The sequence below is a fragment of the Sesamum indicum genome, linkage group LG6 (assembly GCF_026168435.1).
Source record: "Sesamum indicum cultivar Baizhima isolate 11 linkage group LG6, ASM2616843v1, whole genome shotgun sequence".
Lineage (NCBI taxonomy): Eukaryota > Viridiplantae > Streptophyta > Magnoliopsida > Lamiales > Pedaliaceae > Sesamum > Sesamum indicum.
This window is the reverse complement of record NC_142662.1, coordinates 7273065-7297735: the sequence shown is the minus strand read 5'-3', so window position 1 is coordinate 7297735 and position 24671 is coordinate 7273065. Positions and strand designations below refer to the sequence as shown.

At 35.7% G+C, this 24671-nt stretch overlaps 4 protein-coding genes and 1 non-coding gene across 9 annotated transcripts; 4 read left to right on the top strand and 1 right to left on the bottom strand.

Annotated features, from left to right (window-relative positions):
• The first annotated feature begins 2451 nt into the window (after positions 1–2451).
• ELF3 (hydroxyproline-rich glycoprotein family protein) lies at positions 2452–7748 on the top strand. Of its 4 annotated transcripts, none has more exons than XM_011083413.3 (5): positions 2452–2637; positions 2992–3301; positions 3875–4689; positions 6383–6434; positions 6537–7748. In XM_011083413.3, the coding sequence occupies exons 2-5, from the start codon at positions 3089–3091 to the stop codon at positions 7530–7532; spliced, it is 2076 nt and encodes a 691-aa protein (XP_011081715.2). In that variant the 5' UTR covers positions 2452–2637; positions 2992–3088; the 3' UTR covers positions 7533–7748. The 4 variants fall into 4 exon arrangements, 2 of the variants coding, with proteins under 2 accessions (XP_011081715.2, XP_088737984.1); XM_088881858.1 differs by lacking the exon at positions 2452–2637 and adding an exon at positions 2666–2818; XR_016066003.1 differs by lacking the exons at positions 2452–2637; positions 2992–3301; positions 3875–4689 and adding exons at positions 4696–5505; positions 5582–5701 and having other exon boundaries at positions 5794–6434; positions 6537–6634.
• A 722-nt stretch (positions 7749–8470) lies between these two features.
• LOC105164697 (3'-5' exonuclease domain-containing protein / K homology domain-containing protein / KH domain-containing protein) lies at positions 8471–14530 on the top strand. Its single transcript, XM_011083415.3, has 10 exons — positions 8471–8627; positions 9682–9857; positions 10443–10574; positions 10658–10708; positions 11296–11392; positions 11559–11605; positions 12240–12456; positions 12961–13090; positions 13677–13719; positions 14267–14530. The coding sequence occupies exons 1-10, from the start codon at positions 8582–8584 to the stop codon at positions 14342–14344; spliced, it is 1017 nt and encodes a 338-aa protein (XP_011081717.1). The 5' UTR covers positions 8471–8581; the 3' UTR covers positions 14345–14530.
• Positions 14531–14769: 239 nt separating this feature from the next.
• Positions 14770–19953, bottom strand: LOC105164698 (clathrin interactor EPSIN 1). Of its 2 annotated transcripts, XM_011083416.3 has the most exons (12): positions 19855–19953; positions 19700–19748; positions 19550–19601; positions 19102–19181; positions 18896–18974; positions 18635–18718; positions 18342–18487; positions 18041–18253; positions 17291–17445; positions 16424–16617; positions 15499–15880; positions 14770–15218 (listed from the first exon to the last, which is right to left on the bottom strand). In XM_011083416.3, the coding sequence occupies exons 2-12, from the start codon at positions 19738–19740 to the stop codon at positions 15004–15006; spliced, it is 1641 nt and encodes a 546-aa protein (XP_011081718.1). In that variant the 5' UTR covers positions 19741–19748; positions 19855–19953; the 3' UTR covers positions 14770–15003. The 2 variants fall into 2 exon arrangements, with proteins under 2 accessions (XP_011081718.1, XP_088737663.1); XM_088881537.1 differs by lacking the exons at positions 19700–19748; positions 19855–19953 and having other exon boundaries at positions 18896–18985.
• Positions 19954–21322: 1369 nt separating this feature from the next.
• On the top strand, positions 21323–24237 carry LOC105164699 (plant/protein). Its single transcript, XM_011083418.3, has 7 exons — positions 21323–21590; positions 21664–21704; positions 21979–22036; positions 22446–22539; positions 23001–23085; positions 23156–23221; positions 23892–24237. The coding sequence occupies exons 1-7, from the start codon at positions 21506–21508 to the stop codon at positions 24003–24005; spliced, it is 543 nt and encodes a 180-aa protein (XP_011081720.1). The 5' UTR covers positions 21323–21505; the 3' UTR covers positions 24006–24237.
• Positions 24238–24525: 288 nt separating this feature from the next.
• On the top strand, positions 24526–24606 carry TRNAL-AAG (transfer RNA leucine (anticodon AAG)). Its single transcript has one exon. It is a non-coding gene; the product is annotated as a tRNA-Leu (tRNA).
• The last annotated feature ends 65 nt before the right edge of the window (positions 24607–24671 follow it).

Sequence of the window (24671 nt, the reverse complement as noted above, 5' to 3'; positions counted from 1 at the left end):
AAGCTATATTTGAATTGATAAAATTTAAATATCGATGAATTGCAAATTAGTCATTTGAAATATTTTCTCCAAATTCAGTCATCATATTCAAATTCATTCATCCAAATGTAACATAAGTTACTTTGTTCTCGAATAATTTTTCAGATGAGCTACCGTGTTGCATGTATTCTATTTCAACGCATGAACAACTATTGTTTTCTTTCCTAGTTTTTATCTGAAAGACACAATACCCAGAAAGTGCATTTCCAAATCACACACAGCAACATGCTTAAAAAGACAACCAACACCATTTACACTGTAGTCTTAGATAAAATTGCTAGTGTCATTCACCAGTTACTCTTTGATCACTAATCCTCAAAAGTTTTATGCATGACAAATAATTCGGTACCTACGGCTTGACCACGTGGAAAGTAGAGTTGAAGATCATGAAGGAACATTCTCGGAAAAACTGGCATATATGCAACAGAAGATGTTGTAATATCAGTTAAGAAGAAGGGAAACCGCTGAATTTTGAAACAACTGCAATCCCTTAATAATTTATCCTGTGATATTGTAAATGAGCATATTACTCCCCAAATAAAAAAATAGCAATTTACCCCCTCACTAATTAAAACAGAGCAATTTGTTCTCCTGTCTAGAAAGGTAAATTGTTTCATTCTAAAAAATACTGAAGGATAAATTATTGCATTATAAAAAAACATGGAGAGATAAATTATTAATTTTTTTCCATAATGAATAATTTGTTAGTTTACAAATTAAAAAAACCTACTTACAATTTTTCCTTAAAAGAATACATATCCAACGACCTCATCTACTTGTCGTTTGATTCTCGTGGATGTAAATGCATTTTTCCAGTTGTTGTTTTATAATTACTAGAATCCCCTTATAATTATTATTTTATTTTCTTTCACAATCTTCGAGAGTTTACAAATATATATATATATATATATATATATAAACAAAAAATGTTTGGCTTTCATTTATATTCATTTGTCTGTGCTGACAAAGAATAGCAATGGATGGGTTTGCAGTAGGTAAAAAATCAGACTCAGTCAAAAATAAAGTGAGAGTGGCTTACAGCTATTACAGCATTTTAAAAGTTAAATGAGTTGGCAAAGACAAATACCATTGGCTAACTTCATAATCAAATAATTTGATAGCATTAGACAATAAAACCCAAACATTCAACTCACCAATTTTAATGTAAAATATCAGCTACTTAGCAAAATATAACAATTATTATGGAATTTGGAGGTAGGGGGTGGGATCTATATTATTAACTATTATTATTAATTAATAATATAGAAACACCACCATATCCGCTCAAGATCCTTTCCACTATGCGTGATCTACCCAACACACGCGGCCAATCAAGGGCCAGATGTTCATCACGCATCCAATCAATCCAGATCTCCTAAGATTTTATATATATCAGACGGTGTTCGAGTATGGTGTTCGGCCCAGCTGCCAACTTCTTTTAAATATCAACGACTATATGTAACTTACAACAAATTTTTTCTCATATTTGACACCTCGTTATTTGTAAAATTATAAATAATTTTTTATTATTTAATAAATATTTATTTATAATGAGATATTACGATATATATTTATTTGCAGTCGTTAATTTTAAAAAATATTTATAATATTTTAAAGAATGAATGAATATTTATAACTATGATAAGTTTTAGAGAGCTTTTTGCATAAAAAAATCGTCGATTATTGTATCTGAAAATAGTTTTAAAATTTATGAACTTAATTAAACGCTAGTAATTAATAATTTTACAGCTGAATTGATTTCATCGTAAATAATTAAGACCAAATTACAACTATCTCCGTGAATATTTAGCAGAATTATAAATATTCTCTCATTGTTGTTTGAGAAATTCACTCGTGAACGAAAATAATTGTGTAGTTCTAGAACGGTGAGGTGAAAATTACTACTTTACTCTTATTATTTTTTTTAAAAAATATTTATAAAATATGAGAGTGTATAAAATAAATAATTTATAGGATATATTATTTCACAAAATTATATAAAATTGTACTGTAGAATTAAAATGGCATTTTGTCCAATATCATAAAAGTTGGATGAAAACCTAACGAAATTGTTTCTTTGTTCGATGGACCTTAAAATCGAGGATATTTGTAATTTCCCAAACAACGAAAAGAAATTTATAGATATATCAAGATTTGAAGAAAAATAACTATAATTTAGGGAAAAAATTAATATCATAGTATATAATTTTGAAGGGATTGGTTTTAATCTAAAAAGGGTGATTGAAAAAGAAGAAAAAGTAAAATAAAAAAAAATAGTGGAAACGTGTCAAAATGAAAGTAATTGTAGAAAGTGGACCTAATCTTAGCGGGGTTTCTTTTGGGCGAAAATCTAGCAGTAGATGTCCTAAAAGTTGAATTTTTTAATGCACTCTATTTTCCTCTTTAGGAGCTTCTAGGTTCTGTTCTATCCAAATATTGGGTCCACAACAGCCTTGCACTTTCTCCCCTTTCCTCTTTAACCCACATCACCCCCCCACCTTTTTCTCTACACAGAATCCAAACTCTCAAATCTATTTAGATTTCACTGCTGTTACCTTTCCCTTATCAGATTGCATTTATGTTTCGGCTGCTTAAAAGGTATTTGTGCTGCTTCTTTCAGGCTTTCTTGCTGTGAATTTTTTGGTTCCTTATTGTTCTTTGATCTTTGTGAGGAAGGGGAAAGAAGAGTTGTTGACGTTTGCTTGTGCGTTTCTGCGTTTTGTTTTTTCTGGTTAATTGTGATTAAAGATGGAGTTAGTGTTTTTGATGTTTTCTTGGGGTGAGTGGGTTGCTTTTGGAATTGGAATTTGTCAGTGATGGATTTGATATGTGCATACTGGTTTCCTAATTGATGTTAGTGGCTTTTCGTTGCAAGGTGTAATTTGTTGAAAATTGTGGAGTTGTTTTAAGAGAGAGATTTGATCTTGTTAGCTGTGGGCATGTGGATTTCAGGTTGTTTATGTAAAAGGACATCTGGAGATGGTGAGTTGGTGATTCGGTGTTTGCAAAACGGAAAGAGAAAGCGGTCTAGTGTTTAGAAAGAGCGAGGATGAAGAGAGGGAAAGATGAGGAGAAAATGATGGGGCCAATGTTTCCTAGGCTTCATGTTAATGATACCGAGAAGGGAGGGCCAAGAGCACCTCCAAGAAACAAGATGGCCCTTTATGAGCAGCTCAGTATTCCTTCTCAGAGATTCAGTCATCCAGTGATGCCTTGTGACCCCAGTAATTCCGCTGCCAATTTGGTGCCTCGGTTGAGCCAGGTGAGGTTTGAAAACTTAAATGCTTTGCTAACTATTTCGGTATCTTGATCTTTTTTACTTATATAAGTTTCAACTTCTTATGGTTGAGTTTACACTGTTATCATGTCTGGTAAATTTGCGGGTGAAGTCAAAAGATTGTGAACACCTGATGGTTGATCAGGGTTGGTGCAATTTGTTGAACATATAGTGTACACAGCATTTATCCTTTCTCTTGGATTTTCCAGTTTCTTTACGTGATTTTTTTCAGTTGGACAAAGTTAAAACGGTCTTTCAAGTTCAGGTACAAAATGCGTAAAACTTCTACCGGTAATTAACCCGTTTGTTAATTGTTAGTTTCGCACGATGGGGGGAGGGGGAGCGTAAGGAAGTCCGTACCCCGTAGTTAGCTTGAGAATACTAGCTCAAAAAGTTGCAAGTTCTTAGATGGAAGAGACCAAAATTTTCAATGTTAGTTCTGTTTGAGGGTGTGAAGTGCTGCCTTCCATTCCAGTTTCTGGAAATGGATTGTTGTCTGATAGTTTTTTTCTGTAAACTCATTTGTTTCTGATCAGTCCAAGCAACTTGTACTTGCAGGGTGGTGGAAATGACCGAGGTATGTGTTTCTCTCGTCAGGTTCCACCTGGACATCCGTCTGAGAACCAATACAGTCAATATTCTGATTTCAGCACTTCATCGCCACAATTACAGCAGAGGAAGAAATTAAATGAAGGTGACTACAGTGTTCCTGTTTTCGTCCACTCTATAGCTAGTCAAGAATTTGATAAGTATAGTATTAATATGGACCGGGAAAGACTTTCATCCTCCAATCCTCATATTTTCGATCACTCGTTGAAATCCCAAGATGCCGAAGAAACAGGCATGAATGAACACAGCACAAGGCAAGAGGGCAACAACCAGAAGAGAGAAAACTCAAAAGAGGTAGTGGTTGGTTGGGTTAAAGCCATTTCAAATTCATCATCCACTGACAAGCAAACTGGTTGCTCTCTGATTCATGAATCAAGAGATGAGCCCAGTGATAATATTGACAGATTAAAGACTGATAATTGTGTAAGACCAGAGCTCTGTGCCGAGTCACAACCTTCTAGCAATAGGCAATGTAATGCTGCTTTAAGGAAGAATACAATATCAGTAGCAAGAAGAAATTCATCTGATTCAAATAAAGGTTTACCATCAGAAGACCAGAATCTTGTGCACGGTGTTAGTAATGATACAGAATCTTCTGAAGATGGTTCTTGTAGGTCACCACAAATGAATAACTTGGAGAAGGGCGACAGTGTTTCTGAAACTTCTGTTTTGGATACCATATCTGGACTGGATATAACACCTGATGATGTTGTGAGCATGATAGGCCAGAAACATTTTTGGAAAGCCAGAAGAGCTCTTGTAAAGTAAGTTATTATGCTCTCTTTGTTGCATCTCATTTGTTGCTGTCTGGCGATTTGGTTGAAGCTCTAAAATTTTACTTGCACAACAGGATGATTTTTTTTTTTTTTTTTTAAAACGAACATTATGCCTCAATAGAAATTATCTTTGGTTCAATCACATGAGGTTATAAGTGACTGAAACTTCATTTATTCGTATACGATCAGGGTTTGATTATGATCAGGTAGCAGTCTTCCTAGATTGTTATTAAATCAATTCAGTTAAACAATATCTTAAATATAATATAGAGCAGTTAGACCAAGCAATAGTGGAAGTTCAATAAGCAAAGGAACTGTTTGAAACTTCTATGTTTGCTTTTGTTTTTGCTTTCGACTCTCCCTTGGTAGGAGTTCTTGTATCAAATTGGCATTTTCTTTTCCCTGTGGATTGATCCAGACTTGTGTGATTAGTCACCATTGTTTCTGTGCCTGGTCATATAAGCTTTATGTCCTGTTCCTGGGCAATTACATCAGTAATTTTTTGTGTGATGGATTTTATTAGGCTACTGTTATTAATCTCGTATATGCTTGGAGAAGTGATATGGTGAAGGATTGTGTTAAAAGTAGTGAGACTAGTTGATTGTGTTCATAGAAATCTTGTCCATCAGAACACAAAATTGAGAAAGGTTTGTAAAGTCGCTGGAGAAGGTTATGTGTTTCTACACGTTGGGATGTTCTGTGGGTCCCCTCTAGCTACCCAGTCTGGGCGCTTGCCAGATTTAATTGCTGCTGGTTTAATTGTCCTTTAATCGTTCGAGCCACTTTCTGGCGCTGACTCAAGATGTGAGGATGTTTTTTCTGCAATTTGAGTACATATATTGTCTGTGTGATTAAATGGTGGGTGGGTTTACTGGTGCAGAGTCTAATAATCCCTCAAAGTGAGAAATTTATTTGATCAGCCACTTTCGATGTATTCGGGAGGCGCATCATCTTTTGTATAGCATGGTGGGTTCATCTGAGAGTGTACAATTTATTCAAGGTGAGTCAAACAGCCATGGCCCTTTCCTTCTTGTCCATTTTCTTGTTTTCCAGGATAAGTATCTCTTATTGTTTTTTATGTTGCTGGAGTAGCTGAGAGAATTAACTGCGGAAGCAATGCTGGTCTGACTTCGGGACAGGAAAAGGCTCTGGATAGTACCTTAGTTGCCTTTGTGGTCAGAGAAGCAAAACATCTGAAACTTTTTCCATTTGTATTACTAACTAACTTGTGCAGTTGCCACATGTTCCTTTAAGTTCTGGGCCATGGTTTGTGACATTTCCTCAGTGAATATGAGAATAACTCATGTATAAATGATCAAAAACTTAAAAGTACGATTATCTACCTATGCATCAACATTTTCTATGTCAATTTCACTATTTTTGTGCTTCTCTCTGAAAGTTAAATTGCAAGCTTACACCTGTTGATCATACTTTCTTGTTTGTATTACTAACTAGGAGGGGTTGTCTTGAAGTTTCTGATTGTTGCTATTTTCTCATGTTCTATTTGTACTTTAGTACTCGACATACAAATGATCAGTGATGTGGAAAGTTTGTGTGTGAAGCTGACATTCAAATTTATTGATTCAGGCCGAGATTGTGCTTAACTTTCTGCTTGGTTGCTCTGCCAAGCTTCATTAATTTTATGTTGCGAGTCTAAGACCTTATCTTTTCTTCCTTGCAGTCAACAAAGACTTTTTGCAGTTCAAGTGTTTGAGCTGCATAGACTGATAAAGGTGAGGCAATTTATTCAGTTTTAGTGGCTTATGATTGCTGATATGTGTACTGCCTCCAGCCTATGTTTGGTATGTAAACATCTCTGCATCATTATAAATCAGGTTCAGAAATTGATTTCTGCTTCACCACATGTTCTGCTGGAGGACTCTGGTTATTTGGGTAAGCCTTTAAAGCCTTTGCATGGAAAGAAACTCCCCTTGGGTTGCGCTGTTAAAGCAATCCCAAATGTTTCCAAGCAAAAAGGCGACACAGAGAAGCCAAGTCACAAGAAGGAAGGCTCTGCTGAAAACACTGTTGAGAAAGCATCCATTTCTTCCGCTCAAAACGGGGGTCTGCCTTCAAGTTGTGGACCATTGAGCGCAAACTCTCCTGCACCATCTGTCAATCAATCGTGGTGTTTCAATCAACCACAAGGGCCGCACCAGTGGTTGATTCCGGTGATGTCTCCTTCTGAGGGACTAGTATACAAGCCATATCCTGGACCTGGATTTATGGGCCAACCTTGTGCTCCCCCTGCATCAAATCCAATGATGGGCAACATTTTAACTCCATATGGACTTCCAGCTCCACCTCCTCAGTATCAACTACCTTCATTTCCTCCTGTTGGTCCTCATGGCTACTTGCCTCCTCCCTACGGCATGCCAATTATGAACACGGCAGCATTCTCAGGTTCATCTGTTGAGCAAATGAACCCCCCAGCTACTCTGGGTCGGTTTTCAGCAGGAGAAGCCAATTTCATCAACCAACATCATAACTTGTTCACTTCCCCAAGCCAAAAGAATGGGGCAGTTCCAGACGATATTAACTTGCGGCGGGCGTCCAAGGATATTGATATGCAAGCTAGCACAGGTAGTAGCCCGATTGAAAGACGGTCCGGTAGTCAAGCGAGCAACAATTTGGAAGGAAGAAATATGCTTCCACTTTTCCCCACTTCTGGGGCTATCAGTGCCTCCAAGTCGACCCCTCAGGTTGCTACACCTGAGCGCCAGAGTCGGGTGATCAAGGTCATCCCACATAATGCCTTATCTGCATCTGAATCTGCTGCAAGAATCTTTAGGTCTATACAAGAAGAAAGAAAACAGTATGATTCAATGTAAAGCTTCTCTTCTGCTGCTGTGATTGAGCAGGTGGGAACCACCTCTTTCTTTCACATCAGTTTGGCGTTTGGGATTCAACTTCTGAAACCATTTTGCCTGTATTCTTTTGTAACTGTATTTGATTCTTGTTGCAAGTTCGATCGATCATAACCGGATTCTACAAAATTATACTCGTTTTGTTGACTTAATGAAGATTAGCATAATTCGATTATTTAATTCTTTTCTGTTTAAAGATAATTGATTAATTAAATAGTCACTGAATTTGGATTAACTCGTTCAGTTGTTGAAATCAAATCTCTAGGCTAATAATCTTCCAAGTTCCAAACATGCCAATCTCACAAATAGCCAGAAATCTTGATCATTACAAACGATTCATATCAACATCATGGTTTCATAATAAAAAGGACCAAAAATGGATTACTGACTGCAATAATTAAAAGGGTAAACTACAAATAATTTTTTTTAAAATTTATCGTAATTACAAATGCTCCTTAATATTTAAAAGTTCAAAAATATTTTTTGGAATTAATGATCATCTAACATATGCCTTACAATGGAATGTCACGAGGAGTTTTTGTAAATTTTCAAAAAAGTATTTATAGTTATGATAAATTTTATGAGAGTTTGTTTTATTTATCCTAGATTAAAATAAAACTTAATATAGATTCTCTTTATATTGCGCACATAATCTCGAAAACATTATCAGTGATTGCCGTAATTCAATGAAATAAATCAATAGTGGTATAATATCTCTATTTGCGGGCCACATTATCACAATAACAGATTGTCGACTACAAGATTATAGACTAAGAAAATATATATTTCAAAATTTCTTTCTGTAGTTCAACTAATTAAATTAATCTGATATAGATAATATCAATCTGATAATATATAGAAGTAAAAATAAACACAGTAGCTAGAAACGGGTTTCGCAATGTCTTAATTCTATAGGAACTGTATAAAACTGGAGGAAAATGAACGGGAGGCGATCTCAGCGTTCTTATGTTTAAGCTGACGCTGAAATCCGGAGGAATTTTCCAAATTCTGACATGGCGTCCCCTCATAAGACCCACATTCCTCTGCCTCCGGACCCTGGTAATTTCTTCTTTTTTCCCTTATTTTTTTCTTTAATTTGATCTCTAAATCATGCTAACCAGTTAAATCTAATATGCATTTCTATTAATTTAACCTATTATTTTAATTTGTTCAAATCAGCGCTTCAATTTAAATGCTTAAGTGAATTCCTGCAATTAATAACTGGTAATAGTCATTGAGTTCTGTGAATTTGTGTTTTCCCAATTCGGGGGTTCTCTTGGACGGAATGATAGAAATATAATGTCTATGGGAATTGATTTGTGGTTCTTTTTCCTTTTCCTTTTTCTTCTTTGCGTATTTTTTGCATTTTGTTGTTAGTGGGAGGTGATTTTCTGAATTTCTGGAATGGGTGTTATAGAAGCACAAATGCTTGGTGGATGTAAAAATGGCTATCATCCACGTAAGCGTACATTTTTATACATACAGAGCTGTATATTGTGCGAATATACAGGCAACTTGCAAATTGAAGTTGTTGGATTCATATATTATAGAATTTCATGAGGAACAAACATATAGGTCTGAAGCTGAAGTCAGTGGATGACATGTGAGTTAAGTCTTGTGCAGGTAAAATGCTCACTTCTTCATGTGAAGCTTTAGTTATGACATAAATATATTGTCTGGAATAGAAAGGAGGAAAAATTCAATTGTATTTCCTTTATGTTTTGATATAATCATTTTATGACTTTCAAAGTATCAATCATGGTTGTTTGAGAGGATTTGGAGTCTTGGACGGGGGACCATTGATTGACACCTTTGTGTTCTAAATGCTAGTATGAAGAACACTAGAAATGCTGATCAGTGTCAGTTACTAGGTTTTATTTTGGGGAGCTAATACTTGGCACATGTATCGTACATCTTTTGGGGATTATGCTTCTTTCTAAGATGCATCAGAATAGTGGTATTAACATTTGCTTAGTTTGAGCAGATAGTGCCTTGTTGATTTATGCTTACAAATTGCATCATATGCTGCTCTTAGTGAATTCGTCTTTTAAGAGCCAAATTCTGCAGTCACCTGATTTGCACATTATAGGTCCCTTAACTGTTTCTTTTTCAGGTGACAAAACCTTGGAGAATGAAGCATGTTTGTCTACAGTTCCTATCCATGTTGTCACCGATGCATCTCAACTTCCTGCAGAATTCCTGCAGCCTTCATGTGAGAGGCAACTGGTCATAGGCTTTGATTGTGAGGGGGTTGATCTCTGCCGTGACGGGTCTCTTTGTATTATGCAGGTGTTTTTTTCATTTTGTTATGGCATATTTTCTATTTTTCAAAAATCAGAATATTTATTAATTTCAAGAGATAATTACTCAAATTCAAGCACACTACAATCTTATTATTCTTGTCAAGTCCTTATCTAACTGTACTAGAATTTTAAGAGAAATTTCATGATTTCGTTATCCTGACAGCATCCCTACTCAATATGTAAAGCCAGTCATATTAATCATACACATTAGTTTTTCTTGCTACTGTGATTCTTTCTTGGTCTTGTCTGTTAACAAAATGTAAGAATTTGAAAATGAGAGGTCCCCAAGTAAGTGGTCATATTTTGCAGTTTCGTCATCTCATCCATATTTTCTTGGCTACCTAGAAAAGTCTTAAGTGAGCATTTGGTTTGTAGATGAGTGGAGTGCCTTTTTAACCTGTTGATCTTCCCTTTAAACCAAAATATGGATTTCAGTTTTGAGAGCTAGCTAATAAAATCATGATGGTTGCAGACCAAAACTTAGAACTATATATATTAATCTAAAATAGTATTGTTGTTAAATAGAATCCAATTGAGGTATGCACTTAGAACTGATGTTATTTTGATGCAGCTTGCATTTCCAGATGCAATATATCTGGTTGACGCTATTGAGGGTGGACAGACACTCGTGAAGGCCTGTAAGCCTGCACTTGAGTCGAGTTACATCACAAAAGTTATTCACGACTGCAAACGAGATAGTGAGGTCTGTTGCTGATTCTCTCCGCTTCCTCCTTTATGGTTTGAATTATTCAATAATTTTATTTCTCTTTTGTCTACATGTTGCAGGCATTATACTTCCAGTTCGGCATTAAGTTACATAATGTTGTGGACACCCAGGTTGGTAATCTCCTTTAGCTATTGATGTCAGAAAAATGAGTAATTAGAATTGAGTACTGATGTCTTTGTCTTTGATCTATTTGTATAGTTTCATCATATGTTGACAGAGAATGTATATGAATTTCCTATACCTGGAACAGAAAAAGCCTGTCCTATACTTAATCCAATGTATAAAAAAATGTACTAGTAACAGTCTTTATATACTATATCACCTGATGATGTCAATGATCTTCTTAGCTTGACGTGTAAGTTCATTTACCTGAGGAGTTGTGGGCTCCTTTTGTCCCAGAAGCTCCTGGCATCCTTTTTCACTTTAAACCTTTTGGTGATTTGGTGGTTCTCTAGCCTGATTATATCTGTTGACTAATGACTTCTTGGTCTCTGGAAGTCATCATTTTTGGCTGATGACTATGTCCTCCTTGTGGGAAGGCAGCTTTCTTTTCGGGGGAGAATTGGATTGGGGAGATGTGGGGTGCTGTTGCCTTTTGCCTTCAAGAGCTTGTAGAATTTAGAAGTACAATTTTTCTGTTTTGACTGTAACAAAATTAATATTTTATATTGTTTCCTTTTATACCTGTTCCAAGCAGATTGCTTATTCTTTGATTAAGGAGCAAGAAGGACATAAGAGAGTGCCAGATGACTACATATCATTCGTTGGGCTGCTTGCTGACCCGCGATTTGGTGGTAATATCTGGTTTTAGTTTTGTTTTCCCTTATAATTTCTGAATAGTTCATTGTTTTTCCAAGGACTAGTCCACACTCTTTGTTGATGCTCTTGTTTAAGAATTTATTGTTTTTTTAGATCAAGGGCTTCCATATGCTTGTTTTTCATTAGAAGAACTTTTTTCAGGCATATCATATGTTGAGAAGGAAGAGGTTCGCCTTCTGTTGAGGCAGGTCAGTTCTTCTTATGTCATCTGGAGGTGGTTGCTGTTTATTTTATTCAGGTTGATTGAGCCGACCAGGACCTGGGAATGCTTCCCACTTCTGGAAAAGTATTATATGATTCAATGTGTTTCTGTGCATCAGTAAATTATGAATGTGAATTAATAATTAAATTAGCTCAAATTAGTAATGTCAAGATGTCTATCTAGAAGTCCTTTGCTATAGGGTATGAAGTAACTTGGGTTCTGGCAAATAGTTCTGCCAGATGCATTGACTTGTTTCCAGTAGAGTTCGAGAACTTGCACATTTGTTTTCATCTCTTTAAATCTTTTGGAGCAATTTTTGAGCTTTTGTTTCTTATTTATAGAGTAGCACGGGCATTTTTCCTGTTCTGCTCAATTTTTCTTCATTGTGATGCTTATGAATTTTGGAAGTATGGTGTAGAACTGCTGCTATCTGGTATGATGTATTATCCATGTGTTCACAGACACACAAAATCCTCAACCGAAAGTTTTATGACATAAATTACTTCAAATATGCTAGAATTACACTAAATTATCTACACTATTGTGGTTAACTCTGCAATGTTTAACATATTGGCTGTTTCTCTGCGTGTCTTGATCCTGATAATTTATTTTTTTCCCAGGATCCCAACTTTTGGACATATAGACCGTTGTCTGAGTTAATGGTCCGTGCAGCTGCAGATGATGTTCGCTTTCTTCTATTTATTTATCACAAGATGGTGGAGAAGTTAAACGAGAGATCCTTGTGGTATCTTGCAGTTCGTGGTGCACTATATTGTCGTTGTTTCTGCATTGATGATAGTAATTTTGCAGATTGGCCACCTTTGCCTCCAATTCCAGGTCTATATTCTCTTCTACTAAGCTAATTGTTCCCTTTTCTTTATATTTCAAGTGCCATATAGATATGTCTATATGCACGCAATACATAAGCTACCAATTCAATCATGTAACCACGAGCTTTCTAAAGAAAATAAATATATCCATATGTGTATGTTTTGTGTGTTCTTAGTCTGACTGGAAATAGCTACTATGAAACAATAGACATGGTGGATTATACTGTTCTTGTATAGGAAATGTGATATCAGAATTAGCAAGAGTAATTGCAGATTTCCCAAGTATACTTTTTCAACTCTGAAAATTGAGTATGCACTGGAGCAGAACTAAGTGTAATGCATACCTTTCCTTGTGAAAAGTAGATTCGGTATTGCAAATAAAAAAAATGGGGTTATATCACGCTATGTTGCATAGTGTTTACCCTAGGTGTGGTCAGAAGTTGACATATTGTGACATTTTGTATGCTGTGTCTGCTAAATCAGTGATTATGTAGTTGTTTCATCACTGCAGACAATTTGATTGCTGATAAAACGGCACCAGAAGAAGAAATCCTGTCTGTTCTTGATGTTCCTCGAGGGAAAATGGGATGTGTTATTGGAAAGCGAGGAGCTAATATCTTGTCAATAAAGCAATCATGCAGGTGCACCTTCTCACATGATATGCAAGTTATAGCCTGTCATTTCATTAATTCCATTGTGAGTACTGGCAACATCTAATTCTAGTTGACAAACTGCTATATCTCACGAACCAAAGTACTGGTATACCGTATTAGGTAAGTCCTATTTGGTTTCCGTGATGCATGATATAGGTGGGATCTAGTGGATTTGCACAGATTATACCGTAACATGCTTCTAGAAAATATTTGATAAATAGTAAGTTGCCTGAATAAATTGATTCGACTTGTACAAATGCAACTTAAAACGAATTGAATGTGAGCGGTTTAAGAGATATACTTTCATGTATGTTTCATGTGAAAGGATAAAACCAGAAATATGACAGCTATTCATGGACACATTGGTATATCTTTGGACTCTATATACTTTTGAATCCAATAAAAAAGATCAAGGGGTGCCTTTTAGTTTTTCCCATGCAAGAGGCCAATAAATGTTACAGTTGGGTGAAGAGTGACTGCAACTTATCCCATCTAGATGAATGCTTTCTTTGGTTGGGACTTGGGATCACTTTCATCTTGTCCTTACTTATGATAGATATATTTGCTTTTGCAGCGCTGAGATATTTTTTGGAGGTGATAAGGGCCCCCCAGACAAGGTTAGTCTTCCATTTACCAAGTTCATAAAACCTACCCTATTAGCCTAGACCACCTATTTTTTCTTTTTGTAAAGTGATACAGTAGTAATCTCAATCTTGAAGTAAATTACATAAGAGTTCATTATTATGGGCTTAAAATGGAACAGGGGAATCATGCAAGTGTTTATTCCAATTTTTCTACAGTGAGGTAAAATGCTAACCAGTAAAAGTTCTGCTAGCCCTGTCGTTGTGCAAGTGTTATTATAATGTGCTTACAAGCTTGACAACTTTTCATAGAGAGGGCCGTATTTTTCTGGCTTGATATTATTCTTCCAGCTTTCTTATTAATTGTTGATTAACAGTTTCAGTGGACTGCTTGAAAATCTGAATCAATTAAATTCTACCTTAAAGGGCTTGTGCTGGAACCTGGTCCTATGGCAAAAAGTAGATAAACATTGTCGACCGGGCTATGAAAATTGTGGAATCAATTTGAGTATAGTGCTATTTCAAGTGATGATAGCGACAAACTAACCTATTTGAGTTGCTATTTTTTGCGGCTGTGATGCAGGTGTTCATAATTGGCCCGGTAAAGCAAGTTAGGAAAGCAGAAGCCATGCTAAGGGGTAGAATGCTACAAATGTACTAGAAACTATTATGTAAATAAATGATCCATAGATGAGATCTTATGCTTATGAAAAATTGTGGCAAAGCCAATCAGTTGCCATCTTTGTTGTGTACTGAAGGGGTTGTATCAAATATTAGACCAGTTTGTGGCATGAATCTGGGTTTTCCCTCTGATTGTAACTCTTAAAAACCATTTACATGTTACTCATTCTCGTAGTATTTTAAGTTTACCTCATCTCATATCTTTCTATTTAAACCATATCTATTAAGGCAGGTAAAAAGTTTCAATGTATGTTCCTTCTTATCACATAAAAAAAATCAGTATTTTTGTTAATTAAAAAACCAATCACTAACATCTCTTTTACTCGTTGAATGAGAGAAAATTGTGCCGCAGAAGGACTTCTCGTGTTGGTATATTTCATATCAAGAAATGAATAGGCCCGCTCATCTAAAGCAGCACTGACCTGCGTATCTTTGCAATTTTAAACATTTTACATGAACACGAGCAGGTACATCCAAGTCCCGAGAATAATCCGTAATAGCAGACAGCACAAAACGTTAAAATAATGGTAAAGGACATGATGTACAAGCTTCACGTGCTCCAGAAGTCAAATCCTTGACTGAAAATTTGCGAGTGAAAATTAAACAAACAAATATTAGCAGTCTAGTAGAAAAAATAATTCATTTCTGAAAGCCTCCAAATTGATATTGTTGACTGCTTAGGCCTGAGAAGAAGTCGTCGTTTGAAGCTGATGTGAACCCAGATTTACCAACTAGAGATCCGACACCCATAGTGCTACCCATGTAAAAGGAAGGCATAGGTCCCTTGTCTTTCTCATCTGATCCATCAGTCAATCCACCGATAATACCAACATCTGCTAAGTTGACCTTCTTTGCTGCAAACACAAGATGAAATACAAATAATATCAGCATAAACCACAACACTAATCTCCTCAAATTTCAAGTCCCACTTTTCATTGAATTGGGGTTTGGCATGTTCATATTTTTGTGAACTTCTGAAGGATACAAAGTAGAGTAATGCTCCCATGCTACTAGTGTGATCGCACTGTCATTCTTTTGAGCAGCAGGACAACCTGCCTTTTGAGCAGGTTACAAGTCATGGTACCTCCTTTGTATAATTTCTATATAGTGCTTGCAGCCAGAGAGTTTACTTACGTGCAGTTATATTTAGGTCAATTAATCCACGGCTCAAAGAATCTGCCCATATTCCGGATTTGACTTGAAAGGAGTCTTTCTTGGATGGGAGCTTGGTTTCAGTTGAAGATCCTTTAATGTTTCCATGGCTTCCATCATTAGGAGAATTTTGGTGAGAGATTGTTGATAAAGGATCTGTATGAGAAGTAAAGGCACCAAAAGGGTCAGACCCCTCGAAATTGTTGAGTGGAACATCAGCAAATGGATCAACGACATTGACAGTTGCATCAGATTTTGAAGGTTTGTTGTCGAGCTGTGAAGGTGGATCAGGTGCAGCGAAAAAATCCATTGTAGTAGAAACAGCAGAAGGGGCAGGTTGAGAGGCAAATAGATCAACGTTGGTCTGCAGGATGGCCAGCACATATTTAATTAGCTCAGGGGCAAGATTGAAACACTGAGAGATGTAAAAGAATAGATACAATTTTACACATGAAGTCAGCCAAAAATATTGCACCCCTGACCCCAACCCCAACCCCAACAAAATCAGAAACAAAAACACAGGATGAACAACTCCCTCAATAAGAATTTTATGATGATAGGAGCCATAAATAGAGTACGAAAGAAGAAGAAAGAAACCGCAAACCAATCAGCGATCAATAGAGTTTAGGATCTAGACGTCACTTTCCTTTACCTAATGCTAATGGGGTTCTGCAACAGAATATTTCAGGAAACTTCCAGTTTTAAATTTTAAATATGACCACTAAATGCATGTCTCTGTAATTTAAAAAAATTCCCATCAATGAGCATGAGTGCGGGCACGCCACACACAAACACAGACACACACAAGGCATGTCAAGTTTAGAGAGAAGTTAATTGATCATTAGGCCTGATTCAGCGCAAGTATTAAGGTGCCCTACTCTTTTTAACATGTTGGTGGCAGCCTTACCAGATGCTCATGATTTTCTACTCCTGCTGGTGAGGGTGCTGCTGACACAAAAGCAGCATCAGCAAATAAGTCAACCTCTGATGGATTATGGTCTAAGGAATCAGACTTATCTGTCGGAACAGATACTGGTGCATCCAAGAGGTCACCAACAAACTCTTGCCCAAAAAGATCCACTTGACTTCCAGAAGAAGGTTCTGTTAAAAGCAAAGATAACTTGCAAATAATAATTTCAAACCATCTCTAATAGACATTGATAGGTCTTCGGCAACAAGATTAGAGAAAAAGAAATATCTACAGCAGTTCATGCAGAAACTTGCTCAAAAATGGAACTTTGGACCCATCTTCATATGGAAACTATGCACTGAGAAAGAACTTTTTCAGGGGTTAAAAAGGTTCGGCATTTTAGCAATGCAGTTCCCGCTGCAAAATATGTGCACAGAAATACCTACATCTTTACATGCATAATTCAAGCTATCAGACCTTAATTATATATTGATTTAGTCAAAACGTCCAATATAGGAAGTTTTAGGTATGAGTGTGTCATTTCATGTTTGTGCATGTGCATTCATATAAGTCCTGCATCACTGTGAACCATTGGCCACTGAAAAGCTATTTCATCAAGATTCAACTATTCTTAAATTTCATGTCTTTTATTTTTTCCACATACATTGGATCACCATCATTAAAGCTGCCTCCACATGCCATGGAGTCTTTCCATAAAACATTTTTAGGTTTGAGTTTCATAGTCTCAATAGAAAAGAGATGTGAACTGATGTGCAGCTGTCCCTTTCCGCTTCTTTATCAGCAAAATAAGAAGTCTAGACTTTGCAGCATAAGAAAATCTGGCCTCTCAGCACTATTACTTACTGGCACTTGAAGTCCCTCTAGGATCAAAATCATCAAAATCTTCATCATATTTGTCCGATGATGCATTTTGTGAGGTAACTGAAGCATGTTTTTCGGTCTTGCTCGCATTTGTTGATGCTCTTGATGCACCAGTGACTGGAGAGTCCCGATCCATGCTGCAAAACATTCTTGGAGTTCAGAAAGAATAAGCAAAGGCATTATCAGACAAAATAAGCAGTGACCAATTCCCATACTCAATATATCTTACGGAACTTGTCCCAAAGTCCAAAAATTCAGATTCATCACTCATATGGAGCTTAACCCAAAATCCCATCCTAAATAAAATAGATTTGGATCCTGCTGTGCAAGAAAGTCAAAATATACATTCATCTTTGAATCACGGGGGTACCATTTCTGTTATGCAAGGCCTCACAACCATGAGGCCAAGCTATTGAAAAGCCTCGGAGTCCTAGAAGAAAGCTTGTAAAACTCTTTAGCATATTCATAAACAATACTAAAGAATGTGCAGAAGGGGGCTAAGATACATTCACAAAAAGAGAGAATACCTTTTTGTCAGTTAGCACCCCCGTTCTATCCCAATCAGTTAATATTCCATTGCCATTCACATAAACTATGAAATTCGAATAACGCAGACAAAATAATTCACATAGATGAGGTGAAAAAGAATAAAGTGTGAAATATTGGAATGATAATGTCCAATTCAAGCACCAGCAAACATAGCGGTAGCTGGTTGAATGTAACAGCACGGACCTGCCATAGCGCGAAGAATCTTTCTTTGGTTTTGTAGGCTTCTCATACTTATCTTCACCATATTGACCCTTGTCCTTATAACTATCTTTAAACATTTCGCTGTCTCCTGTATTACCAAAACCTCCATAGCGATCACTATTCTTAAAGCTACTACTAGTGAATGAGGCAGCACTCGATTTGTATGTTATTCCAGATGATGACAGACCAACATACCTAACAAGGGGCAGCAAAAGTCATAAACCACCCATTTAGAAGCTCGAAGCAATAAAACAAGGCATTGGATCTCAAAGTACAAGCTTACTTTTCACGATTGGCTGCAGCTTTATTCCTCGCTTCTTGTATTTTGTCTTTGCTATTTAGAAGAGCCACAATTTTTTCTGCCTTTTTCCTCACATTGATTCCCACATCCTTTCCACTTGGCTCAACATACTCAAAACTTGTTAGGGACTAAAGAATTGAAAATGGGAGGAGGAGATAATCAGAAAGAATCAAAGAAGGATACAACATGATCATCTATGAGTTGATAATCTTCCAAAAGTTTTGGCTTATTCATAAGTATATGAATGGTAGTCAGTCAGGAATGAAGGTACGTACAGATATCTGAAAAGTATGTTCTATTATGTCATCAACAGCACGTTCTGATCCATGAGCCACCAGATACTCTATAACAGTCAATGACTAGAGCAGAAAAATGTTAGAATTTTTGCCAGTGATGTCAAAAGTCACAAAATAGGAAGAACAAGTGACAATAGAAGTGAAAGAAAACTGAAAGAGCTCAGATGTTTGTTCATTTAGACTCATTCAGCCAAAGGAAATATACAGTACATTCACTGTACAAAATACTGCAGTTGGTACCTTGTAGACAAACCGCCAATTCTTGCCGGTCTCAGTCAATCTTGTCCAGAGGACATTCATAACCATCTGGCATTCGGTGCTGCGTAATGTCTCAACAGATCAGCCATGGGACAGAATGCGAATCAGCTCTCATTCAGCAAATTTATAACAAAGAGGAAGATAATGAAATTGTGACAAACTTGCGACATTAAAAGTATAGAAAGTACAATTTCTTGGTCGCCTGTGCTATCTCTGCCAATACTGTACCATGAGGACCCCAAGGTTCATCATCCGTTGCATCCAAAACCTAATTCAATGGACAAGTTAAAAACCATCAATCTAAAATGCTGGTTCTGGGAAGTAAAAGTGAATCGACCCTACATCATCATTGTTAAGAATAATTCACATCAACAAGGCATCACCTTGCACACTGAAAATCTAAATTTCTGCCGAAAAATCTAGTGAAATGGTGAATCACAATATCCTCTTTTCTCCCTCGTATTCTAGTGGATTAGTCATTTAAAATGAAACAATCCTAATAAACTAACAAAAATTAAGCAATCAAAGTGAGTAGTAATACTTAACGAGCTAATCCATTCTAAAACAGCATAATCCTTAGTTGAGGGGCATCATAGAGCTAAAAGAACGCCAGATTCACATAAATTTAAGTATGACCTTTTGTTCGATCTCCGGAACCTTCAGCACCTTTAGATTCACCTCCCTCTTTCTGCATTAACGCGATGATGATTTTAAGCGACTGAGTATTACAGCATTATAAAATGAATAATCAGTAGAATCAGAAACCCGATGAAGAAAAACACATACATTTCACGGACAGTTTGATCGAAGACCTTCATGAAATCCATGGCTGGATCTGCTACGGAAGTGGAAAATAACAGATCGAAATGCAAAACTTGAGATAGATCTCTATATCAATTAGATCAACTGAATTGGATTTAAGTTCGCGAAAGGCGGAGCACCTTTTGGAACGAGAGAGAGCTGATGCTTTTGTGATTCGGGTAGGGCCGCAGGGGGTGTAAATCTAATACATCCGATAGAGCATGGCGAGAATCTTTTATCTAATTTCAAGTTGTGTACGTTAATATTTTTACGGCCAATTTATGTTGAAAAAATTGAATTAGCAAACGATTAGCAATTGGTATAAGTTAAATATGGGATATTATGATTCATTTTATTTTAAGAGACCGTAACATCAAATTTTAAAATTTTTAGCATGCTTTTGAATATTTGTCACAATATTATTATTTATTTATTTTAAATGGTCGCACTATTTTTTAATCATTAATATATTATTATGTTTATATTTCATTTTAACTTATTAAAATTTTAATAACTTTTTTTTAATTTATATTGTTCTATCTAATTATATTATTTCTTCTTTGCTTTTTTCCCACAATAATGTATTTTTATTTAAAAAAAAAACATAAATTTTTTTGGTAAAAATGTGTGGATTTTAACTATATTTTATTTAACTCCGTCCATATATTTTTTTAAATTATAAATCCCTTGCCCTTCAATACTCTATACATATTTATTTTTTTATTACAATCAAACAGGTTATTTTGGTCAAATAATTTGAATTTTTAAAATTATTTTGTTTTGGAAATTAAAAAATTCCGTATTATTTTTAAAAATAGCTCAAAAATAAGATATATAGATTTAAAATTAATCATGACACAAATCTATTCAAAACAAATTTAATAAATTGATTATTGTAAATTTAAAATCCCTATATCCAAATTCAATTCAAATATCATAAAAAATCAATTAAATAATACAATTATTTATACTTTCTCTCCAATAAAAAGTAAGCAAAAATACTTTTTATTAGTTTGATTTGGCAGATTTCATGTTAGGGGCATGTTGATGTCCGGAGTTTGAAAAATATATTTTTAATGCTCTAATCTTTTTACAACGAGTTTTATTAATTTATTTTCTTAAGACGATGAAAAATAAAGTAATTAATTGTAAAAAGACAATTTTTTTTAATTTATTTATTCAGTAATATCTTGACATACACCATGAATTATTAAAAAAAAAAAAAGACAAAAAGAAATGGGAAAAATTGAAAGTAGAAGAAATTTAAAGCCAATAACATTTGTCTATTGATTGTTTTTTGGATAAAAATGCAAGCAATCCTATATGATATTATAAATGAGCAAATTATTCCTTAATGAAAAAAATAGCAGCAATAAGCAATTTATTTTCTTGTGTGTTTTAAATATAGCAAGTTATCTCAATATATTTTTTAAAATAAAGTATTTTATTTTTTAGATAAAAAAATAAATTATTTTATTTTAAAAAAGTATAAAAAATTATTATTCTTATTTTTTTTTCTCATAATAATTTGCTCATTGTATGTAGGATTAAATTGCATTAAACCATTGATGTTGTGGTTGCTTCCTCACCACAAGGGAGAGTTGACGGAAATTGCAAACTTGCCACGCGAAAATCTTGAGACAACTTTCCCGTCGACACGCTGTACAATGTCGTTTGACCCACTTTGATTTATTTATGTATTTGATATTCTCATTTGTAAATTATAATTGATGAGAGCGGAGCACCATTCGGTTTAAACGACTCAACGACAGAGGTATTTCAGTCTCGACAATGGAGTATCAGAATAGCGGAATGCTTTCAAGAGATCAGCTGCTTTATCTCTTCGATCGGTTCGCCTTTCTCACCTCACATCCTGGTAATTTTAGTTTTGGACTCTCTTTTTCACCATTGTTTTCTTCTCTTTGCTGGTAATCGTTTGTGGTTTGCAGAGGTGAAGAAACGGATTGCTGACGCCGTCAACGACAAGCAGGTAAATCGTCTCCTGCTAATCCTAAATCAGTGCTGATCGAATTCCTTTGATGGGAATGTGCAGCTTGATATGTATATATTTTCAATTTCTGAAGTTTAAATGTCAATTCCGGCTCTAGTTAATGAGTTGATGGCTATAAAATGACCACTTTCGGTGTTTTGTTATTCTTATTATGGAAGCTCAAATGCTGAAATTAGCTAGAACCAGTATGAACTTTTGAACTCCATGTGCTTATACTTTTCAATCGTTAGTAATTAAGTTTAAATGCATTCAGGAAGCTGTAGCAGTAACTACTGCAATTCAAGGGGAGATATTTTCGGAGATGGGAGTTGGTGAGTGGTTGTAGGTGAAACAATGCGTTGCCGGACAATTATTTTTCCATGTATTACAGCTTCCCTTTGTAAACTGGCAGATAATGTTTGTAAGAGTTCTAAAGGCTGCTGCTTGTGTTCATCAACTATTTGGATACAGAAACTACCTTCATCTGTTTACTCCAATATAAATCACATTCACAATGCAATTGAGGAATCTTTTCATGCCATGAAATACAATTGGTTTGGGGCCAAATTGAATTACTGGTAGATACAAAGTCTCTAAAGATACATTTTGGTTGCTATAGTGGTTGAAACTTACTGCTTATTGGGTGAACATGTAGTTCTTTTGGCATGTAGCCCAGAGGACTATTCATTGGTTTTTAGCATGCTCATGTAGTATGTGATTCAGTATACTTCTACCTTTCAGATCCACAGTTTGGTCTGGCTTGCTTGGGAAAAGTAAACATGACTTATGAGAATGATCGGGAGTTGATGGCTCAGTTTTATGGTTTTCTAGCGAAGTAAGTGTAACATCTATTTCTGTGTGAGGCTGTGGCTGTCCAACAAGGTTATCTTAAAATTTCTCGAGAGCTGTTTAGGTATTCTATATTTGTGTCAAACATCAGGAATCTGTTATAATTTTTGAAATGGTTTTGTTCAATATGTTTGTCTTTCTGGTTGAAAATAGATGCTGCATACTTTGATCTTTTTGTCTAAAATTGGATAAAATCTCTCTACTGTTGGCCTATTACTCTTTGCATCTACCAATCAAGATTTATTTATTATGCAATTTAGAATAGTTTGACCTGTATATCCACAACTAATTCGAACATCAATATACATATGAGAACTACCTTCCTTCCCTAAGCCCTACCTTTCCCAGTACTTTAGTCTGTCTTGCAATGTTTTCCTGTCTCAGGAATGAGATTGAACCAGTTTGAGAAAAAGTACATCTCATAGTTACATTTTGTTGACTTGAAAGGGAAGAGATAGCTTGTGATGAAGCAGAACTTGGGGCAGAAAAATTCGCAGAAAGAATGGAAATGCAACAGTATTTACATGAACAGGTATATAAGCAAACTCCTGCGACTTATTTGAGTACCAAAACATGGATAGTTTGGATTAACATATTTTCAGCAATTGGAGATGTTGAAGCACATGCGCAACTTTCACCTGGATGATCAGTCTGCAATCCTTGAAAAGGTGTGCTTTTTGTATAACTTGGGTGTTGGTTTTATACCTATGATCATGGTGCTTTGCATTTGTCACGTCTCCAATTTTTTCTATTTTGCTTGAATATATGAACATATCTGATGCACATGATGTTGGCCATCTTTCATTTCTATAATAAGAATTTAACCGCCATACCGTAAAATCTCCAGCAATCATTGTCGAGTAATTGGTGTTTGTATCAGTATCAGCTTTACCATATAAAAGCTAGACATGGATCAATTTTAGTTATCCAGGTGTATTTTAGAACAGTTCAGGTTGCCTAACATAGGTTATGGAGTTCCAAATAATTAGAGCATTAAGATATGGATTCTATTGGACTATATGTCTTGAGAAACCCAGTTGTTCTTTATGCTGTGTGAATTGAAACTGATGCAACCATAGTCATAGTTCATCTATGTTGCTTTTTGCACACATCTATAGTGTTGATCCAAATCCATGCATATGTCAAATACCCAGCAAGCCAAGTAGCTTCTGTTCATATGGTTCTTTGAGGTATATCCTTTGCAAGCACAAGTCCAGAACCTGATCCAAACTTAACTAGCTTTTGTCTTTATCTAACTAAGTCACGGGTCAAAATGGGTGTGGTCAAGCTTTGAGTAGTTTCTGGGTATGATGTCTCTCTTTGTCTTTGCAATTGCAGATCCACCAACAGATGGAAGAGGCCAATTTTGAATCCGAGGCATCAGTCTTGTCGGTTGAGCAGATCCAGGACATTGTTAGAAGGAGGGTGTCACCAGTGTTTCAGCCGAGATAGTGGTTTCAGTTGTACATGAATCTGCTTTTAAACATTATCAGGAAGGCTAGCCTCTAATACACTTTGTTATTGGTAACTCGTGAGGCTCGATCACTACCAACTTCATGTTTTAGTATTCATCGAATTTCTTAAGGGTGTCAGAACAACTGTTGCACATATGATACTTGATCATATTTCTGTCATTTCTTTTATTGATTTCTATTAGTATTGCTGTGCCGCGTTATCTTTTTAACTCTATTGGTGAAGCTGCCATTTGAGAATTAACAAAAATAAAATGAAGATGTTCTATTTTCCTAAATGAAGCCTATATGCCAAGAGTTCTACCTACATGATCTAAACGGGATACCAAGTGTGTTTGTTTGGGAGCATAACTCAAATGAGCTTGTAAACTTGGAGATTTCTTTCCCAGAAGTTGGATTTTTGTTCGATGCTCTAGAATGAAGTTTTGGAACACTTGATATGGGTCTGTTTCTTGCCAATTATTATGGAATACAATTTCCGCAGGGATAGACGTACAGGCGTGGAGATGGCCGAGTTGGTCTAAGGCGCCAGATTAAGGTTCTGGTCCGAAAGGGCGTGGGTTCAAATCCCACTCTCCACATTTAGATTGTTTTCCTTTTGAGTAAATTTTTCCGGCTAATTTGGAAGCAACAATTAGCTGCGATG